Source organism: Diuraphis noxia, unplaced genomic scaffold (assembly GCF_037042655.1).
Source record: "Diuraphis noxia isolate RWA-SAM2 unplaced genomic scaffold, SU_Dnox_SAM2 contig0002, whole genome shotgun sequence".
NCBI lineage: Eukaryota > Metazoa > Arthropoda > Insecta > Hemiptera > Aphididae > Diuraphis > Diuraphis noxia.
Genome location: NW_028301712.1, coordinates 67,347,840 through 67,375,238, shown reverse-complemented (window position 1 = coordinate 67,375,238; position 27,399 = coordinate 67,347,840). Strand labels below are relative to the sequence as shown.

General features: G+C 34.0%; 1 protein-coding gene across 2 annotated transcripts; it reads right to left on the bottom strand.

Moving 5' to 3' along the window:
- Positions 1-5,203: 5,203 nt before the first annotated feature.
- On the bottom strand, positions 5,204-27,041 carry LOC107165787 (proton-coupled amino acid transporter-like protein acs). 2 transcript variants are annotated; one of them, XM_089219349.1, is made up of 11 exons: positions 26,677-27,041; positions 15,757-15,861; positions 12,563-12,651; positions 9,987-10,115; positions 9,728-9,878; positions 9,477-9,598; positions 9,213-9,297; positions 8,848-9,123; positions 7,851-8,029; positions 7,374-7,546; positions 5,204-7,168 (listed from the first exon to the last, which is right to left on the bottom strand). In XM_089219349.1, exons 2-11 carry the CDS (start codon positions 15,829-15,831, stop codon positions 6,915-6,917), a joined length of 1,533 nt encoding a protein of 510 aa, XP_089075475.1. In that variant the 5' UTR covers positions 15,832-15,861; positions 26,677-27,041; the 3' UTR covers positions 5,204-6,914. The 2 variants fall into 2 exon arrangements, with proteins under 2 accessions (XP_089075475.1, XP_089075476.1); XM_089219350.1 differs by lacking the exon at positions 26,677-27,041 and adding an exon at positions 15,966-16,173.
- Between the last annotated feature and the right edge of the window lie 358 nt (positions 27,042-27,399).

Below are 27,399 nucleotides of genomic sequence, written 5' to 3'. Positions count from 1 at the left end.
ATCTCGGTTTTGTAATCTTGACTCTTGAGTTCGGTATCATACAAATAGTCTCGCCATCCCCCCACGTGATCGGTGTCATATGCGACATGTATTGAAAACATTTCCATAAATGTAATTTTGTATATATTATAATATCATTGTGTATTAAAAACAGTTCCATAAGTGAAATTTTGTATTTGTATACATTATAATATCATTATATGTGAATTGTAACTGATAGTAGGTATAATAAATATTCTTAAAAAAAAAATAAAAACTAAAATATATTTTTACGACTGTTTGTTATTATGGAATTCTTACAAGTCAACCATTATTTTATTAAAGTCATAATATTAATAAATAATAATATAATCATTTTATTTTATTTTAAAGAAAAGAAGATTCTAGTATTCTACCGATAAGCTGTGTTTGAATACAACATTATTGCTATAACCCACTTCCTCCTCACCACCCCCCACCCCCACCCCCACCCCGGAAAAAATAAATAAAAATAGTAAGAATATCTACATGGCTATACATAATTAATTATATGGGTACATGTATTTAATAGAGATACATACATTATACATATAATAATAATGTTTAAAAATAATAATACCATTATTCCGCACATCAAACTTTTTTGCTGTGACCATATATAAATAAGAATCATCGATGTTATAGAGTGGATTGTTAATTTTTTAAATGAGATTAGTCTTAATTTTGTTGGCGTTATTTAGGCCACCATCACATTAAAAAATGCGATACATATAATAGGTAGATATAGGATATTCAGCCTAACCTAATTAGGATACATACAGTAGTACCGAATAATCAGTAGAAAAACACTTCAATGTTCAAATTGTAGTATGTTTAGTTAATATGTAATTGCTATAGTTGTAGGGTTCGCGATTTTTTTTTCAAAATAATCATTGTAATCAATTTAAACTAAACGAGGCCAATCACTGATCAGAGTGTATTCGAAGGGAAACAATATTCTAAGATCTGAGTGGAACTATAAGCTTACAATAATTATTATAATAATAATACAAGGAGAGAAGTTGAAAGTTTAAACTATAAAACGGATAATTTAGGATTCAAAAATTTAAGTCATTTGAAGATCAAACACTTTAAACAATTATGGGTTTTATATCATAGCGTGGTAGTAAGAATATTTACATGTATGTTAGTATGTTACCGAGAGCTTGCGTTTAAAGAAATAGAATCCTTCTACATTATTTACTTTGGAGCCTTTTTTAACCTTTAAATATGGATAAAAAATATACGGATAGAAGTTGACTACCAAGTGACGAGGATTTTTTTTTTGAAAATTAAGGAAGAGTTAAAAAACCGTTATTTCATAACAGCATGATTGATTGTCAGTAATGGACATGGAGTACTAATTAAAGAACTTAAAGGAGAGAGTATGCAAGTTTTTATAGTATATGCGTACATTGTACATTAAAATTTGAAAATGGCCATTCACTACTATATCTACAATTCGAGTATGGCGCATTTATGAGTATTTTTTTGCTTTTGGTATGGAATAGCAAGCAGGTCTTACAAATTACGGGAACCTGAGCTAGTTTACAGCATTCATATGCGTAGATCAAGACCCGTGGGTAATCTGAAATACAATTTCTAGGTTTATTAACTAATTTACTACAGTTTCAATTCGAATAAATCTCAAGAAAAATGTCGTCATAAAATAATTAAATGCATTCATTATTATCAAAATTTTAAATTTAAATTATTAAATTATTATTACCTTTTACAGGTTACTAGCCAGGCATTGTAAAACCAATACATAAATATTGCTTATCGTTTATCCATTCCGCTCAGAGTCTACAAGTTATTATTTCTTATTTAAGGACATATTGTGTAAAAATGTAAACATTTTATTAGTAAATGTGGTACTTTGATTTCTTATTCAGCAAAAATAACTAGCTCATATAATTCTCGTTTTCTCAATGATTCGAAACAATAAACTGACGGCCTATTGATCAATGTACTATTATACTATCATTCATAAGAAAATATAACAATAGTAATTTTTACTATACGTACAAAACTAGAACATTGTAAACGCCGAACAACCTAAATGATAATTTCCATGAACTTTTCACACACTTATCACTGTTTGCAAATAAAAAATTAATATAATATAACATTCATTATTTTAAAACAATTATTATTATTATTATTATTATATAGGAGATTTGTATAATACTGGTATGATATATACACGGTTCATCATTGATGATGACTTCCATTTCAGCATAAATTGATAAATTGTTATTTTGCTTTTTATATAAGAAGGTAAATAACTTATATTGTTTTCAATTTAGCCTATTCTTGTATCGTCGGGATTCAGGCTGTATAACAAAATATACATATTACAAAGCGATACGGTTTTAAGGAATTCAGGGTAGGCAATTTATTAAGAGAATGCATGCATGAATCGTGAATGTGTGAGTTAATCGTTCCTTGTCCGTTACTCTAAATGTAGAGAGAAGTGCGAACACATGTCAACAATAAGATGCCGCCGTGCACGACACGAATGTCATGTAATAATTACTATTTTGTTTTTTTTTTCGGTCTGAATGTATGTATATATATAATATCAGAGCATATTTTAAGTAATTTTCACTGGGTGGCACTTCAATAAAATTGTCTACCAGAGGAACATAGAAAGAAAAACAACTCTCCTATCTCAACAATTTTGATATAGGTTCATTAACTGTACTCTACTGAAAAATACATCTACAAGTTGTACATAGGTTTATTTATTGAGAATTTGAGATATTATTATTATATCAAAATAAACGATTTTTCAATAATAAAACTTTGATAAAATAAGTAGAACAGAGTATATACATTTCTATCAGTATCTGTATTTAAAAAAATACGTGTTAAAATTTAAAATTATATGTTTGAATCTATGGAAAAAAATTTTTGTATAAATTCTTGATTCTGGTATAGCTCTGCAGGGTCAGGTAGTTTCCTTCTTTCTCTTTAGATTCCAGAAACTTAGCATTTTAATGACAGCTATATTATAATAGTATACACTAGGTATACAGTCAACAAACAGGATAAGATCATTACTATTTATTAATACTAAAATTCGTCCAATATGGGCTTTCATAGCAAATTACGGACCGATTGAAAAATATTTCTCGAAGGGCCGAGACTATCCAATCCGGCCCTGGACGAGTATAAGTATTTGATATTTCAATCACAGAACAATGCTATGAAATATGAATACTTCTAAACAATTGTATAAAAGTAGTATACAATTTACCTATACAGTGTATGGTCGCCTCGCCTGTCTTTCATCAGGAGTACAGGACGAAAATTCAAAACATGTAGAAAATTAGAAATGTTGTAATATAGCACCTTATGCCCACCCAACCTTCAATTTACGGTGACGATCGACGACTTCCGAAGAAATTGATAGCATTGTTAAAATTACGTGTACAATTTTCGTACTACATCAGTACAACCACAGAATAGATTAACAGAATAGATTAATCTATTCTGTGGTACAACTATATCTATTCGTATAATTTATATTATCAATAGGTTAGGTATGTAATATAAACAATTCCGACAAAATAGTTGTGAGCATGTGACATGTTCTACATTCAATAAAATATTATTATTGTTTATTATATAGTATGGGATAAACTATACAAGAGCTTAAAATAGTTTTATGTTGTAGTTTATACATATATTATATACATAATAATTGACATTGGTACATATCGGTCTTTATGAGAATGTATTAGTCAGTGGCAGTGTGGCACGATCACCCACCAGTGGGTAGCAATAAAATATCACTGGGGGGCACTAGTGCCCCATACTTTGTATGTTAAAATATGCTATGTATAATATAATGTAATTAATTGTCAAAACTCGAAATTGTTTGCTAACTGTATCGAGTATTGATCCTACGTAATAATCCAATAATATTTCTAAAACTAAATTTAACTTCACCCTGAAGTTATGATGAATTAAATTAATATTTTTAATTGTTTAACTACTACTACAGGGGACAGTCGATACAATTGGCATAAGATAGAATAAATAATTTAGTAGAAAATTTGGATTGAACACATTACTGACTTTTATTATTAACTTTTTGTCAAAATTAAAATGCAAATTTAACACTGCAAACAGAAGATTTTTCTTAAATCAATATTTTCTTAGACGCTTTAAAAGCAATTAGTTAGAAAAATTTATATAATATCATAATTAACTAATTTTAAATTATACAATTTATACATAATTTTGAACAAGTCTTTTTTACATCATAAAAATTCTGAAATAACAATTATAGTTTGCTGTAAAATAAAATGTTCTTAAATCAACTTGTGATAAATGAGAAGCTTATCTCCATAATAATATTTTCAATGATTTAAAATAATAAGAAAAAAAAAATATTTGATGGCTGTTATTCCAGCAATTAAATTTTTATGCATTTATTTTGAGTAAAAGTTTGGTATTTTAATGTTTGTTGCCTCAGCGTCGTTTTTATGTTCAATCCAAATTTCTTCATAAAAAAATCAAAGCACAGTAGATACTTGAACAGTGAATATTTGTAACTTTAATACATGTTTGCAACAGTAAACAATAAATGTAAAAAATATTTTATGACATAGGTTGGTAGAAGGTTAAAGATTGGTAGGAATTATTGAATTAATTCAAGTAATACTTATAAAGCATTTGATAACTAATATTAAAAACCTAGAGATACAAGTCTAATTAATATAAATGTATAACATAAACATAATATACATGCAAACATTTGTATATATATAAAAAAAATCTATCGTGTTGGCAATTTATTTAGTAATTGTAAAACATTTGAATAACAATTAGTTTAGGTATAATTGAAATAATCATAGATGTCTTAAAAATCATTATATTGATTAAATTAGTTAAACATCCATAATTTGTAAATTAAAAAAAAAAAAATATACCCGATAACCAATTAAATACACAGCCTATTTATAATTGATCAATAGTTATTAAGTATTACCTATATCAGTTGTAAAACATGAGAATAATACAAAAATCACCATCAATCATGACATTTCAGTCTTTTAAAGTCATCAGTAATGTAATAATTTTTAATTCAAAACTGATTAATTATAATTCATAACATATAAATTATTGATATTTTAGGACCAAAAGTACCTCTATATACATATATATACTGAAATTGATACTTTGACAATTATTTATTTATTTGTTTTATCATAGAATAAACATTGTTTTAATTAAATTACACATTTTATTTCAAATACTAGTAGCTAATGTACAGGTAAGTTTTTAATTTGTATTCTACTTAACAATATAAAAGATATCTTTTCATAAATATAACAATTTTGAATAAACGTGTAATAGTCATAATATAGAGCATTTATCTCGTTAATGTGTGACCATCATTTTATAGATATATTGTTTTCTAAGATCAAGATTTTGGAATTGGGTGATTAAAATTTTAAATAACACAATTAAAGTTGTAATCATAAAAAAAATTCAAGATGATGATAATCATTATAATATTTTTACATATAATAATAAGCGAAAACACGCTTTGTAAATTATGTCAGTCTAAAATACATTATAAAAATCTAATTTATTAAAAAATATATAATATCTTAAATGTACATAAGTATATAATATATATACTTTAAAAAAAATCAATTAATTATAACCTATAATAATAGCCATTAATGTTATTTTTCAAAATAAAAATATAATGAACTCGTATCACAATAATAATTTCATAAGGTTAATTCGATTTAAGTATCTCCAAAGATAAAAAAAAAAAAAAAAAAAAATTAAACTAGAGATCTATCTCAACAACAATTATTTTTATTTTACTAACCAATTTATATCTATTGATACAATTTATAATAGTACAAATAGGTAAAATAAATATAGTATTTATTGAGCAATACAATTCCAAATGGTTCATCTACACCGTATGTTACATATACAAAATATTATTGAAAAATGTATTCAGCAAAGGAATGTTAAAACGGCTGAGGTTTTGATACTTGATTCGTAAATAATTCGAAATTAAACTTAAATATTTAATGTCCTGTTAATTATTTTAAAAAATAATGGCCATGAGGTTGAAATCAAATAAACTCTTTTTTCACTCTACTTATAATATTATACAGAATAATAGTTCAATATTTAACATCAAAAGTAGAAAAAAAAAATTTTTAAAAAAAAAACCATGAATATTTTTCTTTATATTTGTTCCAAACGTTTCAAAGTCAATAAAAACTACTGTTTTTGCCAAACGCACTGATCATCGCACGCATTTTCGTATGATTTAATAGAATTTTAATTTACACTAAAATACATGATAGTATAATATTTTAATCTGAAAACCAGCCCGTGCCGTACTCGGGCCGATTAGTAAACTAACCACCTAAGTTGGTATTATTATTATTATTATTATTATTTTGATTTTAAACGTTGGATTCCATTAACAAGAGTTGACAATATTAATAAAACCAAATACGATAATTTTAAAACCACAATAAAAATACTGAGTTGGCACTATCCATCGACAGAATTCTAAACCAACAACGCAAACTATTGTAGTTCAATGGTGTGATAGAATACTGGATTTGAGTAAAGTTGTCTTAATCGTTACACGGTGTAAGAGTTCACCGAAGTAAACGCGTAATATTGATGTAATAATATAAACAATGATTGGTCGTTACTCGTGAGTGAGGTGGAAAAAAAAACGTATTTAACTACCCGACGCACGACAACCATCGGTCGCCGTCATCGTTGTTGTTTGTTTTTTTGTTGTTGTTGTTGCAGTTGTCGTATAGTCTGTTTTCGGTGTGGGTCGACCATAAAACCCGTCACTGAAACGAACTTCACGCTGATTGAAACTGGGTAAATCACGTCATATGATGTATGATGTCGGACACGCTCGTGGACACGCCGATCACGAACGCGAATATGGCGATGAGGATAATCAGCAGGTTGCGCAGGCAGAACAAACCGAACCGCACACTTCCTTCGTCCTTGTAGACGTCGGAGAACGTCAGGAAACTGACGATGGCTGGTAACGCGATGCCCACAGAGGACAAACAAAAAGCGCCGATCAGCGAGATCAAGTGCTCCAAGTTCGGTATGGCGATGGCGAAGAAAACTGTATAGAAGGAGAAAACATAATAAACAAATTAATTCAAGTCGAGTCCCGCTAACGCAAATTTAGTTAAGGTTGGGGAGTGGGTGGGCACTAAATGGCCGAAGGGTCATGTTTAAACATTTATGGATACAGTATCTCGGAACGGTTAAAGTCTCCCAGCGCGGTGCCGGGTAAAAACCTTTTCCGTCCTGTGAGAATTACTTACATGTGATGATCACTATGGACGTGCGAAGTGCATACTCCCAGCAGATTCTGTGCTCGTTCTTTTCCATCTTTTGTTCCATTCCCTTCCAGATGATGTCGAACGCCACGTAGTTGGACAGAGCGTAAGTAATGTATATGGAAATCGACAGAAGGAGTTTCACGACTTGAGAGAGGCTGTAATCATAATAATTCGATTAATTAATGTACAAGTCGGTCATAAATCACTTCAATATTTCGGTATTATATCATATTATGGTATATGCATATTGTATTATATATTGTTCGGAAATTCCACTTAGGAATCGTATCATTTTATTTTATTTCGATTAGATACCTAATATTAAAAATAATTTCTAAAGAAATTCTTTCTTAACACCATATATATAAATAGGACAATGCAATATTATATTGCAAACAACACCACTTCGACTATATTATTTGTTTATGTAACATAAATTATGTTGTCTATTATACTCACACTTCGGTTTGGGGCATGTCGAGTGTGATGCTGCCGGTGGTTTTTTCGCCGTATTTCAGGTAACCGAGTAATCCGACAACTGTGTATAAGACGGAGATGGGCAACATGGATGCGTTAAGCACGCCGAACATACTACCAAATTTCTTGGGGTTCTTCATTTCGTTTTCAAGTGGCAAGACCTGTACAAAAAAACGAACAAACGCAATGTTAAATATCATGCAGCGTATACGACGTTATATAAGGTAAGGCACTAGTGAACATGTTAATGAAAAAAAATTAAATTTTGTTCGTCAAGTTAAGTGAACATTTAGAACCTTAAGTTATAGGTAAATAGTATTTTAATTTTTTTAATTTTAAACGAATAATTCCAATTGTACACAGAATTATGTACAAGTAATTTAATATCTTTATTTAACATATACTAGTATACTAAATGATAAGTACAAATGAAAAAAATAAATATAAATTATACAAAATATCGTTTTATATTTTTACGGCGTGTAGTATACTTTCTCGGGCGAGATATTAAATTATGGCGAGCCGAAGTTGGCCCTCGAGCCGTAGTTTGGCCAACACTGGCTTAGATGATCAGATAGATGGACGTAGCAGGTGAAGGATTTTGTCGTATAATTAATTTAAAAATATCAATCAACAGTTTTGTCGAACATTAATTATCCTAAACGCTTTATTCACAATATACATATAATATATACGAATATAGCTGTTAGGCAACTGCAACATGTGTAAATAATTAATAGAACATAATATACTTAAATAATTAAATCGAGAAAAATTAATTATTCGATTGATTTCGTTTAAAATGGCAGTATATAAATGCATCGCGATAAGAAGAATCTGCTAATAATTATAGTTGAGTTGACTTTTTAACGTTCACCTTTGTAGGTCATATGTAAGTATATTAAGTTATAATATCATAAATCTGTATATATATATATATATATATATATATATATATTATTGCGGTTTGTACACTTACCATGCCGATGGCTTCCATGGCGAAAAGCACAGTGCCGAAGAACAGCGGTATGCTTTTGACGGTACCGACTGGTTCGCGGTCGACGAACGATGGAGCTTCCCGGAAAATGTAGTAGAAAATCAACGTAAAACTCACGATGGTCAGGCAAGTGGCGATCGAGGAAAACGGCGCCAAGAGTTTCAGATTCCTTATCCAAGAGATCAATATCAGCGGGATCAATATGTACACCATGTACATCCGCACGTCAGTGTTGCCACCGAGGTAGGCATCGCCGACCTGTAAAATTTTCCAAAAAAATACAGTCATTAATACGTTCGTTCCCCCGAATGACCACTGTGCACTTGCAAGGTACCACTCTAACTTACCACTTTGAGATTGCTAGCTATAAACACCACGTAAATACAACTGGAACCAATTTGGTAAAGTACTAGGAACATGTTTGTCATCATTCTGAAACGGGACAAAAATCGTTAGAACCGGGGGTTGTAGGGTTGTTATAAAATTATATATATCAGGGCACTAGGGCAGTTTATCGGACGACCGTTTGAGAATGATATCATGATGTTATATTATCGTGTTGGTATTAAATATGATGTACTATAGAACAATAATATTGCAGTGGTCCTTACCTGGCGTAAGGAGCCAATACTCTGGTGAACTTGGGACCCTCTTCGAAAGCCGCCGCCACGGTACCAGGATACGTGAGACTGGGCACTTTTCTCTTGATGCATAGCTCGTGCGATGCGGTGATCTAAACAATAAATAACGGTTATATTTTATTATTGATAAATAATAATAAAGGTTGTGCTACGTACACGACCCAAGCGTACCGTTTCTGGGTGCGCTTATTATTATAATCACTGCTATTGTTTACACTTACCAGCAAATGTATCGTGAATGTACACAGTATTCCGATGATGATCGTACCCAACGTGCCCACCACGTAACCGGCATTTTTGAAAGCGCTTGGCATGGCCAGAATTCCCGTGCCCAGGCTGGCCTTTAGGAGATGTATCAGCGTGTCGAAATATCTATAATATTGATAAACATGATGAAACATAACAGCAATATAACTCACAGTCTAGGTAGTAGTAGTCTATATATAATATTATGATGATGTGGGTCATTTTTGTACTCACGTTGTGGGGTGTTTTACGTCGCGGTGTTGGTACGGGTTGTAAAAGTTCTGTTTTTCGTTCAGCTGCGCAGCGGTGTCGCTCTTCATGTTGATTCCGACACACTTGTTGTTGAGGCTGTCCATGTTAATGCTGTAACAACGCAACACGGAAAATGAAATATTATATAAGTGGTCGTAGGTCATTTTTGCAGACATCACTGTTTGTTCAATCCACAAATAATAAACATATATACCCTGAACACATGTTTATTATTTATAAATAGTATGTTATGTACCACTCGTCATACCCATTACACTCGTCTAGGAACTTCAATATAAAATAGAAATAGAAAGAAAAACATTGGATTCCGTACAGTGCACTGCACTTGATAAATCGTAAATATTGTATAAGTGAACGTCGGTATGTTATTGATGAGTATATTATGATACACAAGTGCGCAACAAAAATCTAATTCGTTCAGAGTTCAGTAAGGTTTAACTTCTCGAGTCCTCTTATAATATTATAAATGTATATACAGAAATCTGCTAACACTTAAATCTCGCATACGAACTATAACTAAATCGTCACTCGTTATATGTATATACAAGTTCGTTTCGAATGAAGCACGTGATATTTAAGCCCGAATGAAATAAATATACTTTGTATACGGTATATCGTTATATTCAATGCGTTTATTATTTATTATAATTTATAATATAGGGATTATATTATGATATATTATTATGATTTATGGCATTTCGATGAATGGACGCGGTTTGCTACTCAACTCACATCATATTTACAGAAATACAAGCATATTCGCGCAAATCGATCGTTCAATTTTTCACGAGGAATCCCTACTTTGTCGATCAACGAATCATATTATGTATGCAACATGATGAGTTGTAGTGTTGTACTAAAACTATACTTTATAGTAGAATCAAGTTAATAAATAGGCAACGGGAATGATTACGCCATTGATTGTTGGCAGAATATGATGTATTAAAATAACATGTAAAAGATGAAATAAAAAATTTAAGCAATTAATTTCAAAAAACGCATAACTTACGATAAGATCACAAACAACGAATGATAAGAAACAATAGGAAAACATTAATCGATTAATCAATCAATCATCAATGTATACCTACATATAGAAGAGTACATATTAATTTAATCATTATGCATATCCGACAAAATAATATTAATTTTGTTAATATTATCAAATATTAATAGGTCAAGACCGTATGTCCGTATATTTTTCGAGAAACAACGAGTTACTGGTGTATACAATTTAACCTCCGTGAATCGATAGTCTTCAATGATTTAAATTATTTTTGTTCGTATTTTCGAATGGACGTTTAATATATTATTATAAATTATTATCAGCTGCGCAGTGCACAACTATCCGCAATTATAAATGCAGTTTATTTTGGAATGCAATAAATATTGGTAAATTAACTCAAAGATGACTATTTCAATTAATTTTTTGCATGGAGTCTGACATCGACTAGGTAGACACTCGCCCTGTTCATTCGCATCGAAAGTACAAATAATTAATATGACATACAGCCATACAGGTTTATAATATTATGCCTATAGGTTCATACGCTGTAACGAATTATAATATGCATTTATATATTGATATATTAACGGAAGTAAATGACCAAAGAGTATATTTTTTGTATGTTATAACACCGTTGCGGCGTTACGTCGTTACAATACTATAATATAGCTATCAATTATTATATTGACATATTATTGACAGCAAATATAGTTAATAATATATTAATATATAATATACAAGAATTCACGTAGTCATATCGTTTGTACAGTTTTCGAAAAACAGTTATTAAGAGTCAAAATGTTGTATAGATTTAAAAAAAAACTATTTATTGTGCCATAGGTATGTATATCATCATAATGTATGAATTTAAGGAATGTCTGTTTTTAATTTCAAACAAACGTAACGAATATAAGTACGATATTCCGACTTATATTTGTGTATGTAGTATGTGAACGAATAAGGAGCGATTTAAAATATGATTAACTATGTAAGTAAAAACAAAATCTGTGTTCGTCATTCAGCGGAAGGTTTTTCGTGAAAAAAATGTTATAATCATCTGAACTTTGGAACCATTATAGTATAATGTAGATGGTTCTGCAGTTCTCCTCACCACTGTGGGCATAATAAAGGTACCTACTTCGTCGTCGTATACATAATATAATATTTTACACAATGTAGAATGGTACATCGCTTCGCCTTATAACATATTATGAGGTTACGTCCAACCTACGTATCGAGTTCAAAGCAGATAAACGATTCTCATAACCGGATATAATATCAATGTTAAAACCTTAAAACACAAAAACCATGTTGAATTTTTTTTCATTTAAATTGTGTTTGATGTAGATAATAACGCGAAAAACACAGAAGTCGAATTTATTTTAATTCTCATTCAGATTCGAGTTATGGTTGATGTTATTGAAGGTAGGTAGGTATATCGCGAATCAAAAAAAAATTATGATGTCATTAGGCACCACCATCCTCTATAGATTATAATTTACAATACGGGTCAAATGTGTAATATGCTCACCAAGTATTTCCGTTGATGGGTTTTCCGTTGATATCTAACTCAGATCTCAGCATTCCTTGGTTGTCGTAACATTCTGCTGCTGCCATTTGCTGTAACGATTAAATCAGACGGTCGTCGGTTATTACACATGATTAACGTAAAATAAAAAATAAACCGTTTGATGGTTAAAAAAACTTAATCTATAATATAAAAAAGAGATGAATTTGTCATTACACTCGATTATCCTACATTTTTCTTACCTCCACTGACCAGTGAAATAGAATTAGAATATATAGCAGACCGACGTTATGATAATATAATAATAATAATAAATAATAGTACGGTACAGCGATTGTGATAACCTCCGTGCACCGACGGCCGTTTATCGGTTTGGGACTTAACTACCATCGGGCGTTGAACGACGATAGCTGCAGCAGCTGCGGCTATATGCAACGGCGAGTGAGTACGCGTACAATGTGATGTAAGTTCATCGTATTAATATATTATTATAATATCATAATTCATAAATTATAATATCAGCAATTTCGTCGGCTGGCCTAAACCAAAGTGAGCGAATTAATCGTACGAACGATAGCAACAGTTATTAGGCCATACACTTTAATACTTTATTGCAGTGATGTAATCTCTGAGCGTCTTATTATTTGGGGCACGCGGTACCTTTTATGATCAAGACGATACATGTACCAGAGCACCAATATAGTAGTAACTCTAGACGAGCGTACACTTATTGTTATTATGTTATTATTGTGAGTGACAGTGCGCGCACGCCTGAGCCAAGAATTTTTATTTCGTTTTACGACAAAATAGCTATGCACAGTACATCTTCGAGATGTATTTGATTTTCTGCGCTTTTTATGGGTGCCGAAAATCATATATCTGCCACTAATATAATTGGGCAAAATTATATATATACAAAGGTACTGCGGTCGGTCGGCCGATGAAACGTCCAAAAGTCACGACATATATAATAACATGATGGGTGCAATAAGAAATTGAATTCGATATATAGGACATAATATACTATATAATAGTCATTATATTTAGACGACGTTAGTCTCGCCGCTGATCTCGCGTATGAAATACTACGTGACGGTTATAACGTCTTATAATATTATAAGATCAAAAGCCGCGTAAAAGTCGAAGGCAAAAAAACGCGTTCAAACTTCACCTGTCGTATAGTGTTTTCCAAACGGCCCTAAATCATTCTTATGTCCTATAGGTTCATCAGAATCAAATTCTTTCTTTATTATTATTATTATTATATTTTTTTTAACAAAAGTATTATACAGTTGCAAAGGCCCGGGTTATATTTTTCCTACAGTATATCTAAGCCAAACACGCCGAAAGTGCTAAAAAGTTTTAGTTGGAAAAAACACATAAATTATCGTGGTTAATGGCACGCGAATATATTATTATTATCATTGCGAGCTACTGCCTATGGTTACGGAACCGTTTATTAAAATATCATAGTAACCGATACCAGAGAATCGACAGCAGTACTTTATCGTAAATTATAATTTATAATGCGTGTACATACAGGTGTCGGACGCGGATCGAGCGTGGGTATAATAAACAACGCTCATAAATAATGTCTCGAATTATGATAATATTGCGGTTATGAAAAAACTACATATGAAATGTTTTTTCTCCGTTCGAATAGAACAATGGGTTCTCGGCCGTTTCCGTTCCGATCGCATTCGTGTGTATTTTAATTTCGTTCGAATGTCACGAGATCCAAAACGATAATTTTTTAGATACTGTAACGAGCGGCATGTAACAACCTCAATCATAATATATAGTAGAGTAATTAAAAACTTATCGGATTTAAATGCTTTAAAATTGTACTAATATGCATGCTGCACTTTTTAGTTTTTACTATTTAAATTTAGATTTTTTTTAAGATTAATATTAGGATATTATTACACGCTGGTGGTTCATACATAAGATTTGTCATACGATGAGGTATATGTGCAAAGGTTGTAATTTGAAAGCATTACACGACAGTTATGAGTTCTTTGACCATCGCGAAATTGCGACAAAACGTTCGCGTGTAAACATATAATAATATTATGATAAAATAATTACACGACGGGTTCAAACGGTGCCAATATAATGTATAAAATAATAATATTTTATCTTCCAGTTCATCGGATTTCTTCACACAAGATGAAATCGGAACTTGTAGTATATACAACTACGACACATCCCTTAAATTCGAGATGTTGGCAGGATAGAAAAGATACATACTCGTACACATCCCTTTAGTATGGGCAGTCGGACAATGTAGGTTTTCACGCATTTATAGGTGTCGTCCGGTGGTTCTTCAGGAAGAGGTAATGTTTGATAGGGGTGTGTGTGTGTGTGCGTTTGAGTGATTGAGGGGTGGAAATTGTTTGTGTTTATACAACATTATTTTAACCCGTTGACCTCTTTTATACGACTTCCTCCGCGAGCAGTAGTTGTGAGTCGTTAGCGATACTATAATAGTTTCATGATACATCAGAATTTAATATTTTCAGAAATCATTGCACAGTAGGCATAAAAAATTTAAATACACACAAAAGACGCGTATTCAGGCAACACTATTCAAGTAATAAATGTTTTATATTTTGCGATCAAGGCCGTTTGCATTTTTATTATCATTTTTTTTTTTTTTTTTGGCACGCATAGCGTCAACCACGGAGTAAAGGACGCGACTGCAGAAGTACAATAATATAAAAAACCTTCAATACACACGTGACCTCTAAATACCTACTAATAAATAACAAACAGCTATAAAAACTTTTAGAAAAAACTGTAAGCCGCAAGAGCGCGACTCGCAGCCGCAATGCCGGATAGGTTAGGTTCGGACTCGATCTATGCTCAACCTAGTCCAAGCGTTTTGTCTAGTATCGCCCACCCGTCGCTGTATTTCCTAACGTTTGAACCTACGCGACTACGCCGAGACAATAAGAGGCAAGTTTAAATAATATAATACTAACTACAGTTAATATTATATTGTCGCTAGATTTGAGAACTATTACTCCTCGAGTCGATTAATCGGAATCAATCAGGATTATATATCTATATTTCTTTAATAACTGACTAGACCTCGACGTGGGTTCGGTGCCCCACTGCAGATATAATATTATATTATTCGTATAGCAAGCATAATAATAATATAGTAATAATATTAGTTGCAAGCGGAAACTCACTTTTTTGGAGACTTGTTGTTCTGGTTTTGCCGTGGAAGGGTAATTATTGAAGTTCCGCGTCATGCTGTCTGTCATTTCTACTGTCTTGGGCTGCGCGTATGCACACTGAAACGAAAAATATGTCGTCCATCAGCTGAATGTTATATCGTTATTATTAGATAATATCATAAACATTTTGATAAAATAAAAAACAGAACCGATTTCCGTACATTTTTGCAAACGTAACGCGCAAGAGTCGAGGGTGAAAGTGGTGTGGGGGGAGAGAAGAGTTCAAATATTCAGACGACGGCAAAGATTTTAAAATTAAAATTTTTTTGGGGGGGTACGGGTCGACAGTGTCACGCGGGTGCAGTCTTTTTTTTGGCGAGCTGCTGCAGTGACCACTGATGAATGTCCGCGTGCGGCGGAGCGTTCTGTACGACTGTCGAACGGAGTGGAAGCGAAAACGGCGTTCGTCCGACAATCGTAATTCGATAAAGGCCGACGAATCTTATCGCTCTGAAACACGATACGGGTACATGTGCGTGTTGCCCCAGTGCCCCACCTAATACACATGGACAATATAATATACCTCGTTACGAATTAAAATATTGTTGTTGAGTACACCTTCAAGGTATATAATACATAATAATATATTATGAATAAGCCCTAAGTACGTTTAACTCTCTTCAGCGTCATAGGCGCTTTTCGTGCAGTAGTTGGTCAGAGTTATCGGCGGGGAGAGGGGAGGCGGGGCGCGCAGTACACCTCAGTAATAATAATATTAAAACTAGTGAATGATTTCAAATTACATCACACCATCACGACAAAGTCCAATGTGTACCATTTTGCAGGTGTGGATGCCTACACGCAAAACAGTGTTATTGTATTATAGGTTTACACTTTGAAAAAGAACGACTCGCGAACTCGGTCTGCACCTATAATAGATAAAATATAATACGATATTATAATTAATGATTGTTGGTCCATGTCTGCAAAACTCTCGTACTTGATAAACATTAATAATTAAGGTATCGATGGAAATAACGCCGTACGGAGTACGCAAGAGATTCACTTATTTAAATAAATACACTTGATAATATTATATTACACAAGTTTTCGATTACGTGTAAGTGAAAAAAATTATATTATGATAAAATAATAGCATAAATGTTTGCGGAGCTTCACAAATATAATGAGATAGCCAGAAAAACAGCATAACACTTACGTAAAATTCTAGTTTGCAATTTTTTCATCACATTCATCGGCAATGTGACGACGACAGTGACGAAAATGATGATGATAATAATAATAATAGTTTTAAATAATAAAAAAAAATCCACAGCTATTTGCATACTGGTCTGTCACGCTCAGCCGTCGATATTCGTAGAATATTACTATTTATTTAAATTTTATTATGAAGAAATTCTGTACTTCGCATTGAGAATGAAACTCAAAAAGTCAAAACCATACAATATAGGTACTCGTATCTTGCAGCACACCAAAGACTGTACACGGGTAGTCCAAAACCGTAACAACTTAAAATATTAACTACCTACATTGAGTAGTATTATAACGTATTAAAATGGAAATCATCATAATAAATATTTATAGTATATTAGTATTGAACCAATTACTAATACTATGTAGACGGACAATAATGTTTAGGGAATTAAAATAGTTATCAGTAATAATATTAAATAATAAATACCATTATAACATTATAAAAGTGGGACGACAGGGGTAGACAATGCATTTAATCATTATTATTAATCGTATATTATTTTCGTTCTGGACGAGAAGTTATACAGTAATTTCTGAGAGGTGTAGGGAAACTATATACTGATTTCTTTTATTGGTGATCGCACTACAATAATATCGTACACATTAGCATTGTACACGTAAATGACGACATTGATGAGAGCTACTTAGACTTAATATAGTAAGAACTAAGAAGACACCATGTGTTAAATAACCATTATCTAATTATTATCGTAAATTGGGGATCGGACGAACCGTTTGTATGAAGAAACATCGGTTAAGAACACCAACTCCGCATCAGCGGCAGACGGATTGGCCACGCGTTATTCTCTGCAGCAGATATTTTCCGATCGGTATGAACCTTGGCCGATTCGCGCGATCGAATCCAACCGATTATGTCGTCGCCGGAAAAAAAAACGTTTTTTTATTTTTTTTTTTATTAAATTTCTCAACAATAATAGACGACAGTATGACATTATCGTTTCGTAATCGTAAACTAACAGAAACCACACGATCCGCGTGCGTGCGGTTAACCCAAAGTCATGCATTGCTATATTTTCCCTCCGAGTATTTTCTCGCGTATCGTAACGACCGAACGATAGCTAGTGTACCGTAGGCGGAAATCCATTAATATTTCGGCGAGCTTCGATCCGACGAAACTAAAAATCTGTATGGTTTTTTTTTGGGGAGGGGGGGCTAATGTGTTATGTGACATTTGCAACTCAATTTCTGAGTTTCTGACAGTAATGGGTAGGCGAGTGGGTAATCGATAAGCGTTTTTACATAAATATTTTTGGAAGACCTTGACCGTTTGCGATCGTAATTATCTCGGACTGTTGCACTATAGGATAAGGAATAGGTTATTTGTGGCAAACACTTTTTCGTTGTGCTACCAGAAGATTAAAACGCATACCTAATAATACTATAATAAATCGTTGAGACGCGATCCGCGTTTCCAGCAAGCAGAAAACGCGTTCAGGACGGACGCCTCAGCTGCACACGGTTTCCACGGAATCGGGCGCTGCAGGGTTTTCGTGGACCACCAAGTCGGTAAAAAAAAATAAAAGAAAAAAGGCGTACAGAAGGCGTACGTTGGCGTAAACTATCGGAGAAATTTCCAGCAAACGTTCGGTTTGTGTAGTCAACAGTTTCTCACTTAATTATCGAAACACCTGTACACTTCAAAAACCATTCGGGCAGACACGATTGCCGTAAACTTTGAATGTGAAAGAAGCGTATCGATCCGTGTGCGGTATGACATAAACGCGTTCGTTTACCGCAAAAATATAATATTATAATGCCGATAGCAGGGTGGACTGGCAGACGAATGGTATGTACAGTGTACACCCGAAACGACGTAATCTCTAGTGATTTATGACGTACACATTTCTCGAGCAATTATAAATTATATTCTCGATGAAACAACTGATCCTATTGCATACACACAATAATATGTTCAACGAATGTCTATTTTTGCAATGCAAAAAATAGATTGCCACGTCTGTTACGTAATAGTCTATACGCAGTGCCGTAGCTTGAACTAGATGGGCCTCGGTGCAAATTTAATCTGCGGCCCCTTTAAATAGGCGCACATTGCAGGGTGTAAATATAGGGGTGCTGATAAAATTGATGGTACACGGATCCGCGGGGGCTTGCCCCCCACAGTTCGTAACCCCACTGCAATAAACCGCATTGCAATAATTTTAAATTTTTACTCATTCATATTCTTACTTTTCAATTATAATACAAATATAATTAATTTTTCTTCAATACTTTGTATAGACAAATTAATAACTAATAATAAATTTGAAATTGTATAAATGTTAATGTAGTTGCTACTCTTTATTTATTTAAAATATTAAGCAACTATACTGTACATCATATTGTTTGGGAACTGGCAAAGCTAATTTGAAGCCTGGGGGATGCTATATTATGCTAAAATAATAAAGTACTAACGGCATTAAAATTATATTGTGATCTTAATAAAAAAAATTGTTCTTAGCATAGATTCTTAATTATTTTATTTAAGTATGGGCCTCATATTAGAAATTGCAACGTGGGGCCCCGGTGCAATGAACCGCCCGCACCGCGGTTTCTACGGCATTGTCTATACGACTATTCCAACCCACCTATTTACCTACACTAACCTGCGGCTCACTCGACTATCCGAGGTACCAGACCTGTATTGGCCGTATTGTGTAGAAATTCGCGATATGATAAGAAATGACTTTTGAATGTTTTTAATCGCTCAAATTTGTATTAATAAAACTCAAGGTTAGTGATTCGAACACACAAATAATCATCGAGTGTGTATTTAAATATTTAATTATAGCAAAACTCTCTATGGGGCGGCTACTAAATATTATGGGCTATTAATATTTTGCAAACATAATTATTTAATCTGGTAAATAATTATCAGGCGATCATTTAAAAACAATTTGCGAATAAACTCCGGTGCTAAATATACACATTATACACAGGTAGTTAACTACATAAGATAAATTAAAACAAGATCTGTGCCTATAAAGTCTCGTGCGTCATATAAAATAATAAAACGTGGAAAAGTAAAACAAATTATAATAATATACGGTTATAATGTTATCTGCAGTTATCACGCAGCTCTCCGAGTCCAATTATGTCCCGGTATTAGAAAGAAGACTAAAAACAACACGGCGCCGGAAGATAAGGAAAATAAGGTTATTATTATTATTTTTTTTTTTGAAAATAAACTCAGTGAGCGATGACACCACCTTGATCTTGTGACCTCCAAATTATTCTTCTTTGTGACGTGGCGAAGAACATCTTAACGGGACCTCGGGGATAGCGCCAACTCATTAGTACTATTAATTTTTTTTCCTAATAATAAAATTCGTACGAGTAGGCCTATTTTTGGCCTTTATTATGATAAATTGATAAATCTAATGTAGAGATGCGTCTTTATGCCGACCTTCGATTCGCAAAAGCCCGACGGGGAGCGTTTAGAACGAACTCTGTTGTAGAAGTGCCGCGATGACAATATTATTATTATATTTTATACACTACCCCCCCCCCACACACAATGTTGATAATAATATTTATCAACTTGAATACCCGTTATGTGGAGCCGGCTTCGTTTGATTTGATGGGACAACGGTTTTTTTCGCATAGAAATAAAAATATAATACGTCTGGACCGGATCCAACCCACACCCGCCGTCGTCGCGATATAAACGCGCGCACAGCTTAATAAACGTTATTATAATATTATTATTACACATGTAATAATTATAATCGCATCGTGTCCCGCGAGATAACGTCACATAGTGCCGACCATACATGAGCGGTGTGTGACTTAGAAGTAATAGAAGACCCATTGATTAAGCTGAAAGATTATAAAAAAATATATATATATATATATACAAAAAACGTTCCTAGATTACGTAATGCACAGTGTCGGAAAGGGCTTCTCGAAACGCGTCAACGTTTTTTCTGCAGTTGTGGTTGTATGGTTATTACTAGTAATTTTTGTTTTTTTAGATTACTACACGGCTGTTTTAGGATTCAGGAGGTTCGCCTTCAGGGTTTCAAGAACCGAAACACAGTCTCGTATTATACGGGGAGTCTAACGTTTTTCCCCGTCAATTATTATTTTTATTTTTCGAAATTGTATTGTTGATGTATAATAAATTATTTGTGAATTTGTACAAGTGGAATTAACGATCGCTATAATTTGGTTATTACCATGCATATTTAGTACACATGTCATATCGAATCATCATTAATATTTATTAATAATTTTATACACACTCACAAAACAAAAAATAACTTACGAGAGTTATTTATATAACGTAAATGAGTGTAGGTACTCGCGAATAAATCGACATCACGTTTTTGACGAATTCGCGATGTAGTGTTGATCGCGTGATCTGAAATCGATTGTCGATCACCAGCCAACTTGAAAAGTACAATGTAAGCCCTCGGGTCCGCATGCGATAATATTACGAGTAGTAAGTGTACTGTACTCGTATAGGAACTTTACATGGATTTTTTTTTGTTTTAAAACTGCGAGGGTTTATCGCCGGATATATGGTGACTAGAGAGTTCGGAGTGTCGTTATAAAACAGTAAAAATTTAGTCGGTGATTATTCGTGACGCGTCACCGCGTCATACCATTCATGGCTTTTTCGTACATTAAAATAATCGCAACGAATTCGCCCGTCTAAATCGCGTTAATCAGCAGTAATAAAATAATTATTGAAATATCTTTGGCTATTAAAAGTTAAAACACGAGTGCCGCACAGTTTAGTCTATAGCAATAAACCTACTAATTTCACACCCTGGATCCATCTTGCAAACGTAGAGCATGTAAAATGTTCATTCAGCATTTCCAATGCTGTGTTATTACTTATTACTTTATTAGCTTTTATAGATTGAGTTTATGAACGCCCATTGTCAAAGTAAAATATGAGAAAATTGTCCGTGCTCTCTCGTTGTTTTTAAAAATTAACGCCTATTTTACAAACATAAATTCGCTTAAAAATTTTAATATTGTGCAAAACCAACCGTGTTCTTACCATTAAGTTTGAATATAGTTTACTAATATTTAATCTAGACGGTCGTAGTTCTAGGAACCTGTCATCATATAGTACAAAGGTCTCCAAACTACAACTCGCGAATAAGTTTTCACCGGCCTCGCAAAGAACAGTAAATAATCTAAAAATATGTGTAATAGTTATAATTATAATCGCACGCACGTGTCAATTTATCACCTGTATTATAATTATACAACTAATTATATTTTGAATACAATATGAGAACTATTAAAAAATATATATATATATTTTTCTACCAAATAAAAAATAAGTTTTTATCGAGGTTTTTATGCATTTTTGGCCCACTAAAATATTTTGATATTTCATATGACTCGCAGTGAATAAACAAGTGTGGAGATCCCCCGAGAATATAATACAGAGACAAAAAAAGCAAGTACGATGACGTCTACGTTCGTCCTCTCAATAATGATCATAAACATTTAAAATTACAATTATATAAGTATAAATCTCAATGTCACTAGCTGCATAACATAATCGAATACATAATAATTTTAATATGGATGTTAATTGAGCATTTGAACGTTCATTCCGGGTGAGTGGTGAAAATCACGGTATTCGCGAGTTTATTGTATAACTGCACGTTTATGAACCCTAACTCTAACCTAACGCCACCATATGGTAATAAAACAGTCGTGCGAAACTCGATCGGAAGCAAACGTATTATAAACGATACACTTCATTATAGATACATATTGTCATATAATATGCAACTTCAAACAATATTTAATTTTAATTAAAATGTGTATATTTATATCGAGTATCCATACAGGCATATACACAGCTGCCACGGTATACATCGGAAATTAAAATTCATATCTCGTATTTATTTGACGCACATTTTTGTAAATTGTATTTATTTAAGTATTTAAAAACAATATTTAAAAGTATTTTACCTATCCCCGCGGTTTTAACGCGTTGTAACGCTGAACGAACGGAAGACGGAAAATCCTCACGAGACACGAATTATTATTTTGACGACATTATTGTTTTATTTCTCTGCATGACAAAAGTAGGTCCGTCACGAGACGCGCTTTCTGTCTCGTCGTAATAATATTATAACGTAAACATCATTAACTCGCATGTTGTACAAGCGTCGACCATCGGATCTATGAGCTGCAAATCTTAACAATCATAATGATTATAAGTTATAACTATTAACTATAGGTAGGTATAGGTCGTCGGAGAGTTGTAGTATAATATTATTGTTAGTTGATTTTGTGTTTAGTAGCAATCGATCGTTATATTATTATTGCCTTCTGATGCTTATCCATTCGTGTTGGCGTGGTATAATACAGTCTGATGGTATATTATAGGAAATCGTAGAATAATAAATTTTAATTCGTACAAACTTGACGTTGTTACCAATTTTTACTATGTTTTATGGTACGTTTGTCACACGTTGGCATGCATCAAAATCGAACGAGTGGCCACGAGAGGGTGTTACTACGCAACGGTGAAATTAGAAATTCGAATTGACGAAATGTTCAAAAGCTTACACACGCGCGCGAGGTAGCGGCTACGTTAGTCAGAAGTTTATTTAACAGCTGCAGGTAAAAATTGGCGCGCCGCCGTCGTGCGTGACGAAAATTTGGACAATTTCTTTTATCACCCCACTTTATTATTGTTTTGAAAACACGATTGACCTTGAACGGGACATGCAATATATAATACATTATAGACGGGCGGGAGGAATATATTATAATAAGTTATACCTAAGTAATACGTACACGTACATATTATAGTACCTACGTACGTATATGATGTCATAATATTATTAAAACACGACCGGTTTGCAAACTACATAATATTATACCTACCGTACTCGACCGTAACATTATTATTTATTCATTGCAGTGTTATATTAATATCAATAATATCGTCTCAAATGTGGTTTCACGCGAGTAATGAGTGCAACCGGTATTGTGCATAGAAAAGGATAGGACTGCTTAAAGAATACACTGGTGTCAGATTCAAAAGTTTGGCCGAAATATGCAATGCAGGACGGTTGCATTCTTCTTGAATTTTGAAGTTTGTGTGAAATAAGTTTCCCAGCCGCACCGGTGGCCGAAATGGGGCACCGGTGGTGGGAGGGGGTAAGCAGTGAGCACTTTCACCTGGAACGACGTATCGTCACGGAGCTGAGGTCAAACTTGCCTGTACAGGTATAACTGTGACGATAGGTATTAAGAGAGGCCGTGGCGGGGACACGACTTGTGTGGAAAGTCATAATTGCATCTACGGATAGATCTTGTATTTTTTTTATTTTTGAAAATATTTTCGAACCACTTTTGCGAAAGTTTTGAGAGCCGTTGCGTAAAATGTAAGCATGTATATTGTTAAAACACGGCTATAAAATTCAGCCAAGGTGGGGTCTTGGTAACAGAAACGAGTTTTTTTTCTACTTCCATCACGCGTTGATTTGTCCGGTTATTGTCATTGGTCTATTACTGGCGCGAACGGATCAGCACGTTAACGACGGATTTCGTAGTTCGTATCGACTTAACAGCCGTAATGTCGTATGTGCGACAAAGATAGCGTTATTGTAAGACGACCTACACCGATTTTCCGACCAGCGTAATAGTCAGCTAAAAGTATTGCTCACGTGACTCGTTCGTGACTACAGCTGAAAGAGTGTACTTATCGGTTGTGTATGCATACGGTATACGGTATGCGTGTGCAGGTTTCAACTCGCAGGACTCGCAGTCGACAATCGAAATGTGTGTGCATGTGTGCGAGTGTGTGTGCGTAAGTGGTTATATTGGGTTATTATGTATGGACAGGGCGCGGGGGCCAAAAAACCGGTTAGGAAAACTTCTAATGGATTTTGGAAAGCAAGTAAAAACGTTGACGGAACGCCATTATAATAATGTAATGTAATTTATTAATATATACATTGTAAATTACAATGGACGGGGCAGGAGAATTCCAAATATTGTTATCTTCATATTATATTACATTATATACATAATGCTATTAATATGAAGTAGATTTGGTAGGTAGGTTTGGGCTCAGAATAAATTTCGGTTTTAAGTCCGATTGGCGATTACCTATATGTAATAAGTATGCAAGTCCAGTCGCAGCTCGAATCACGCCCATCGTGACCGTAATATATATATATATATACATATATAATATATATATATATACGTATTTATAACGACCATGACGAGGCCTCTAACAGTTATTGCAGATTTGCAGCGTAAAAGGGTGCATTATTGATATTGTTACTGTATACCGTCGAAAACGTGTACGAAATATCGGGAGAAAATGTGAAGTGATATCAAAACGGTATAGTTTTTGGTATGAAGCGTTTTATTTTCATGTAACACTGCCGGTACAAATGTCGAAATCCAAATAAAAATAGGGAAAACACTAGTAAGCGTTTTGTATGAAAATATGCGACAAGAAAATCCAAGTGCACAATTATAATAATATAACACGAGTGGTGGACTTTGATCAGTGAAATTCCAGATTAATGGTGTTCCCGGTTTCGACAAACATCTTGATCGGATGATTCATCTTAGGTTATTTTCATATGCGATCCGACCTACATGCGCTGCCGGCCAACGAATATAATGAACGCACAGCAACAGCAGCGTACGTGTTATTCAATGCGGCGTATGAGGTACGAAATTTGAAAAAAAAAATAATAGTACTTCTATTGTACCTTGTTTCTTAGTAAAATGTACGTGTTTCGACACGTCCTTTTGTTAACGGCCGTAGGGGGTGGTCTGACCTTGGAAGTTAGGGTTCGATAATATATACCGAACCGAGCGACAGACCTCCCCCAAATTTCAGAAAGAGAACCCATTCATCTTATTTCCCCCATTTGATGCATGTATACATAGTCGAATGGCGGGAATTTCACCCGTTGACAATAAAGTAATAATCCCTGTAGACGGTATTGCGTTATCACGCGTAATGTCTCGCATAAAGCTGGTATTGAAATGATATTAATACGTAGTTTATTCCCATACTTATCGTTATCACAGACGTCGAAACGAATCACGATTCGTATACGATGCTAACGAGTTTCGTCCACGCACAATAATAATAATAATAATTGTAAGATTTTCGAATAAGTACCAGGTAGGTACCTAGGATATGGTAAATTAATCGGACAAAGTCTAAACGGGAAGATGTAAGGTCCGAGATACTCTGCCGGAGAGCTCTCTTTGATATACGGATTTCTTGATAGCGTTTCGTATCATACGTTCAAGGATTACGCAACAGTTGTTTAAAAATAGATTGCGAGACATCGGCTGCGGTGCGGCGGCCACAGCGACGACATGATTACACTATAGACGAGTGCATAGCATCAAATAAAAAAAAGGTTATGGTCTGAACAGAAAAATGTGTCGAAAATATATTATTATAATCGTCCTCGCCGCAAAGAGCACGCGCCGAAGCGCCGCGCTAAAAATACGCGTCGCAAGTCCAAAGACACCCCTAAGGAGGGGGGAGGGCAATCATCGATCTACACGTTTTATTTAACTACAATGCTGTGTATCACACGTTTTGACAACTACCAACGATAATAATAATACGTGATAAAATTCAATTGTACATGATATTATTGTTATACTCACATCTTCTGTGCATAAATTGTTTCCGGGGTATGGAATCGGAATGTATTTACTCGTCGCGGTGACCGAACTCGCCGTAATATTTAACTACCGGCGGTGGCGATGATGATGATGATGATGATTTTAAAATATTGCAGACGACGATCTGTATTTATATTATTGCACTCGGAAGATGATCGGTACGTACGCGTGACTCGGAATTGGAAAACAAAGTAATTTAATGTGACGCGTTCAGACCGACAAACAAAAAAATAATGTTCTGTTGGTTGGTGCTATTTACGGTGACTGTGTGCTTCAGCGGTGGTTGTACGCGCGCGGGACGACGGGACAGATAGTTGAACCGGCGGCAGGCGTACGATAAACTGATCGCGGCGCTCGCCGGCCGGCCGTATATATATAAGCCGCTGCGGCGCTCGATCCGTTTCCCTTTCCACCGCCGCCGCCGTGCACGAAACGCCATCGCCACTACCGACCCGCCGCCGCTGGGGTTGTTCGCGCCGCGGTGGTGGCGTCGAGTGGTCGAGCGGCGGAGTCTTGCGTTTCGGGGGGGGGGGGGGGGGGGGGTTCTTTGTGACTCGTACGTGGTGGCGGGGTGGTGGTCGACCGGTCGAGTCTTGTGCACGTGGTCTAACCATCGTGGAGATTTTTATTGTTCCGCCTTAGGTACCTTCATATAATATTATTATTATCTATCGTAATTAGGTATTCATAATTCGCGATATTTTA

Bases quoted from the DNA above. Each gene is read 5' to 3' on its own strand.
- LOC107165787 (XM_089219349.1), bottom strand. From the start codon at position 15,831: ATGACAGACAGCATGACGCGGAACTTCAATAATTACCCTTCCACGGCA. The intron at 12,652-15,756 runs GTGAGTTTCCGC...TAATCGTTACAG, and splicing joins AACAACAAGTCTCCAAAAAA to CAAATGGCAGCAGCAGAATG. The intron at 8,030-8,847 runs GTAAGTGTACAA...TTTTTTGTACAG, and splicing joins CCATGGAAGCCATCGGCATG to GTCTTGCCACTTGAAAACGA.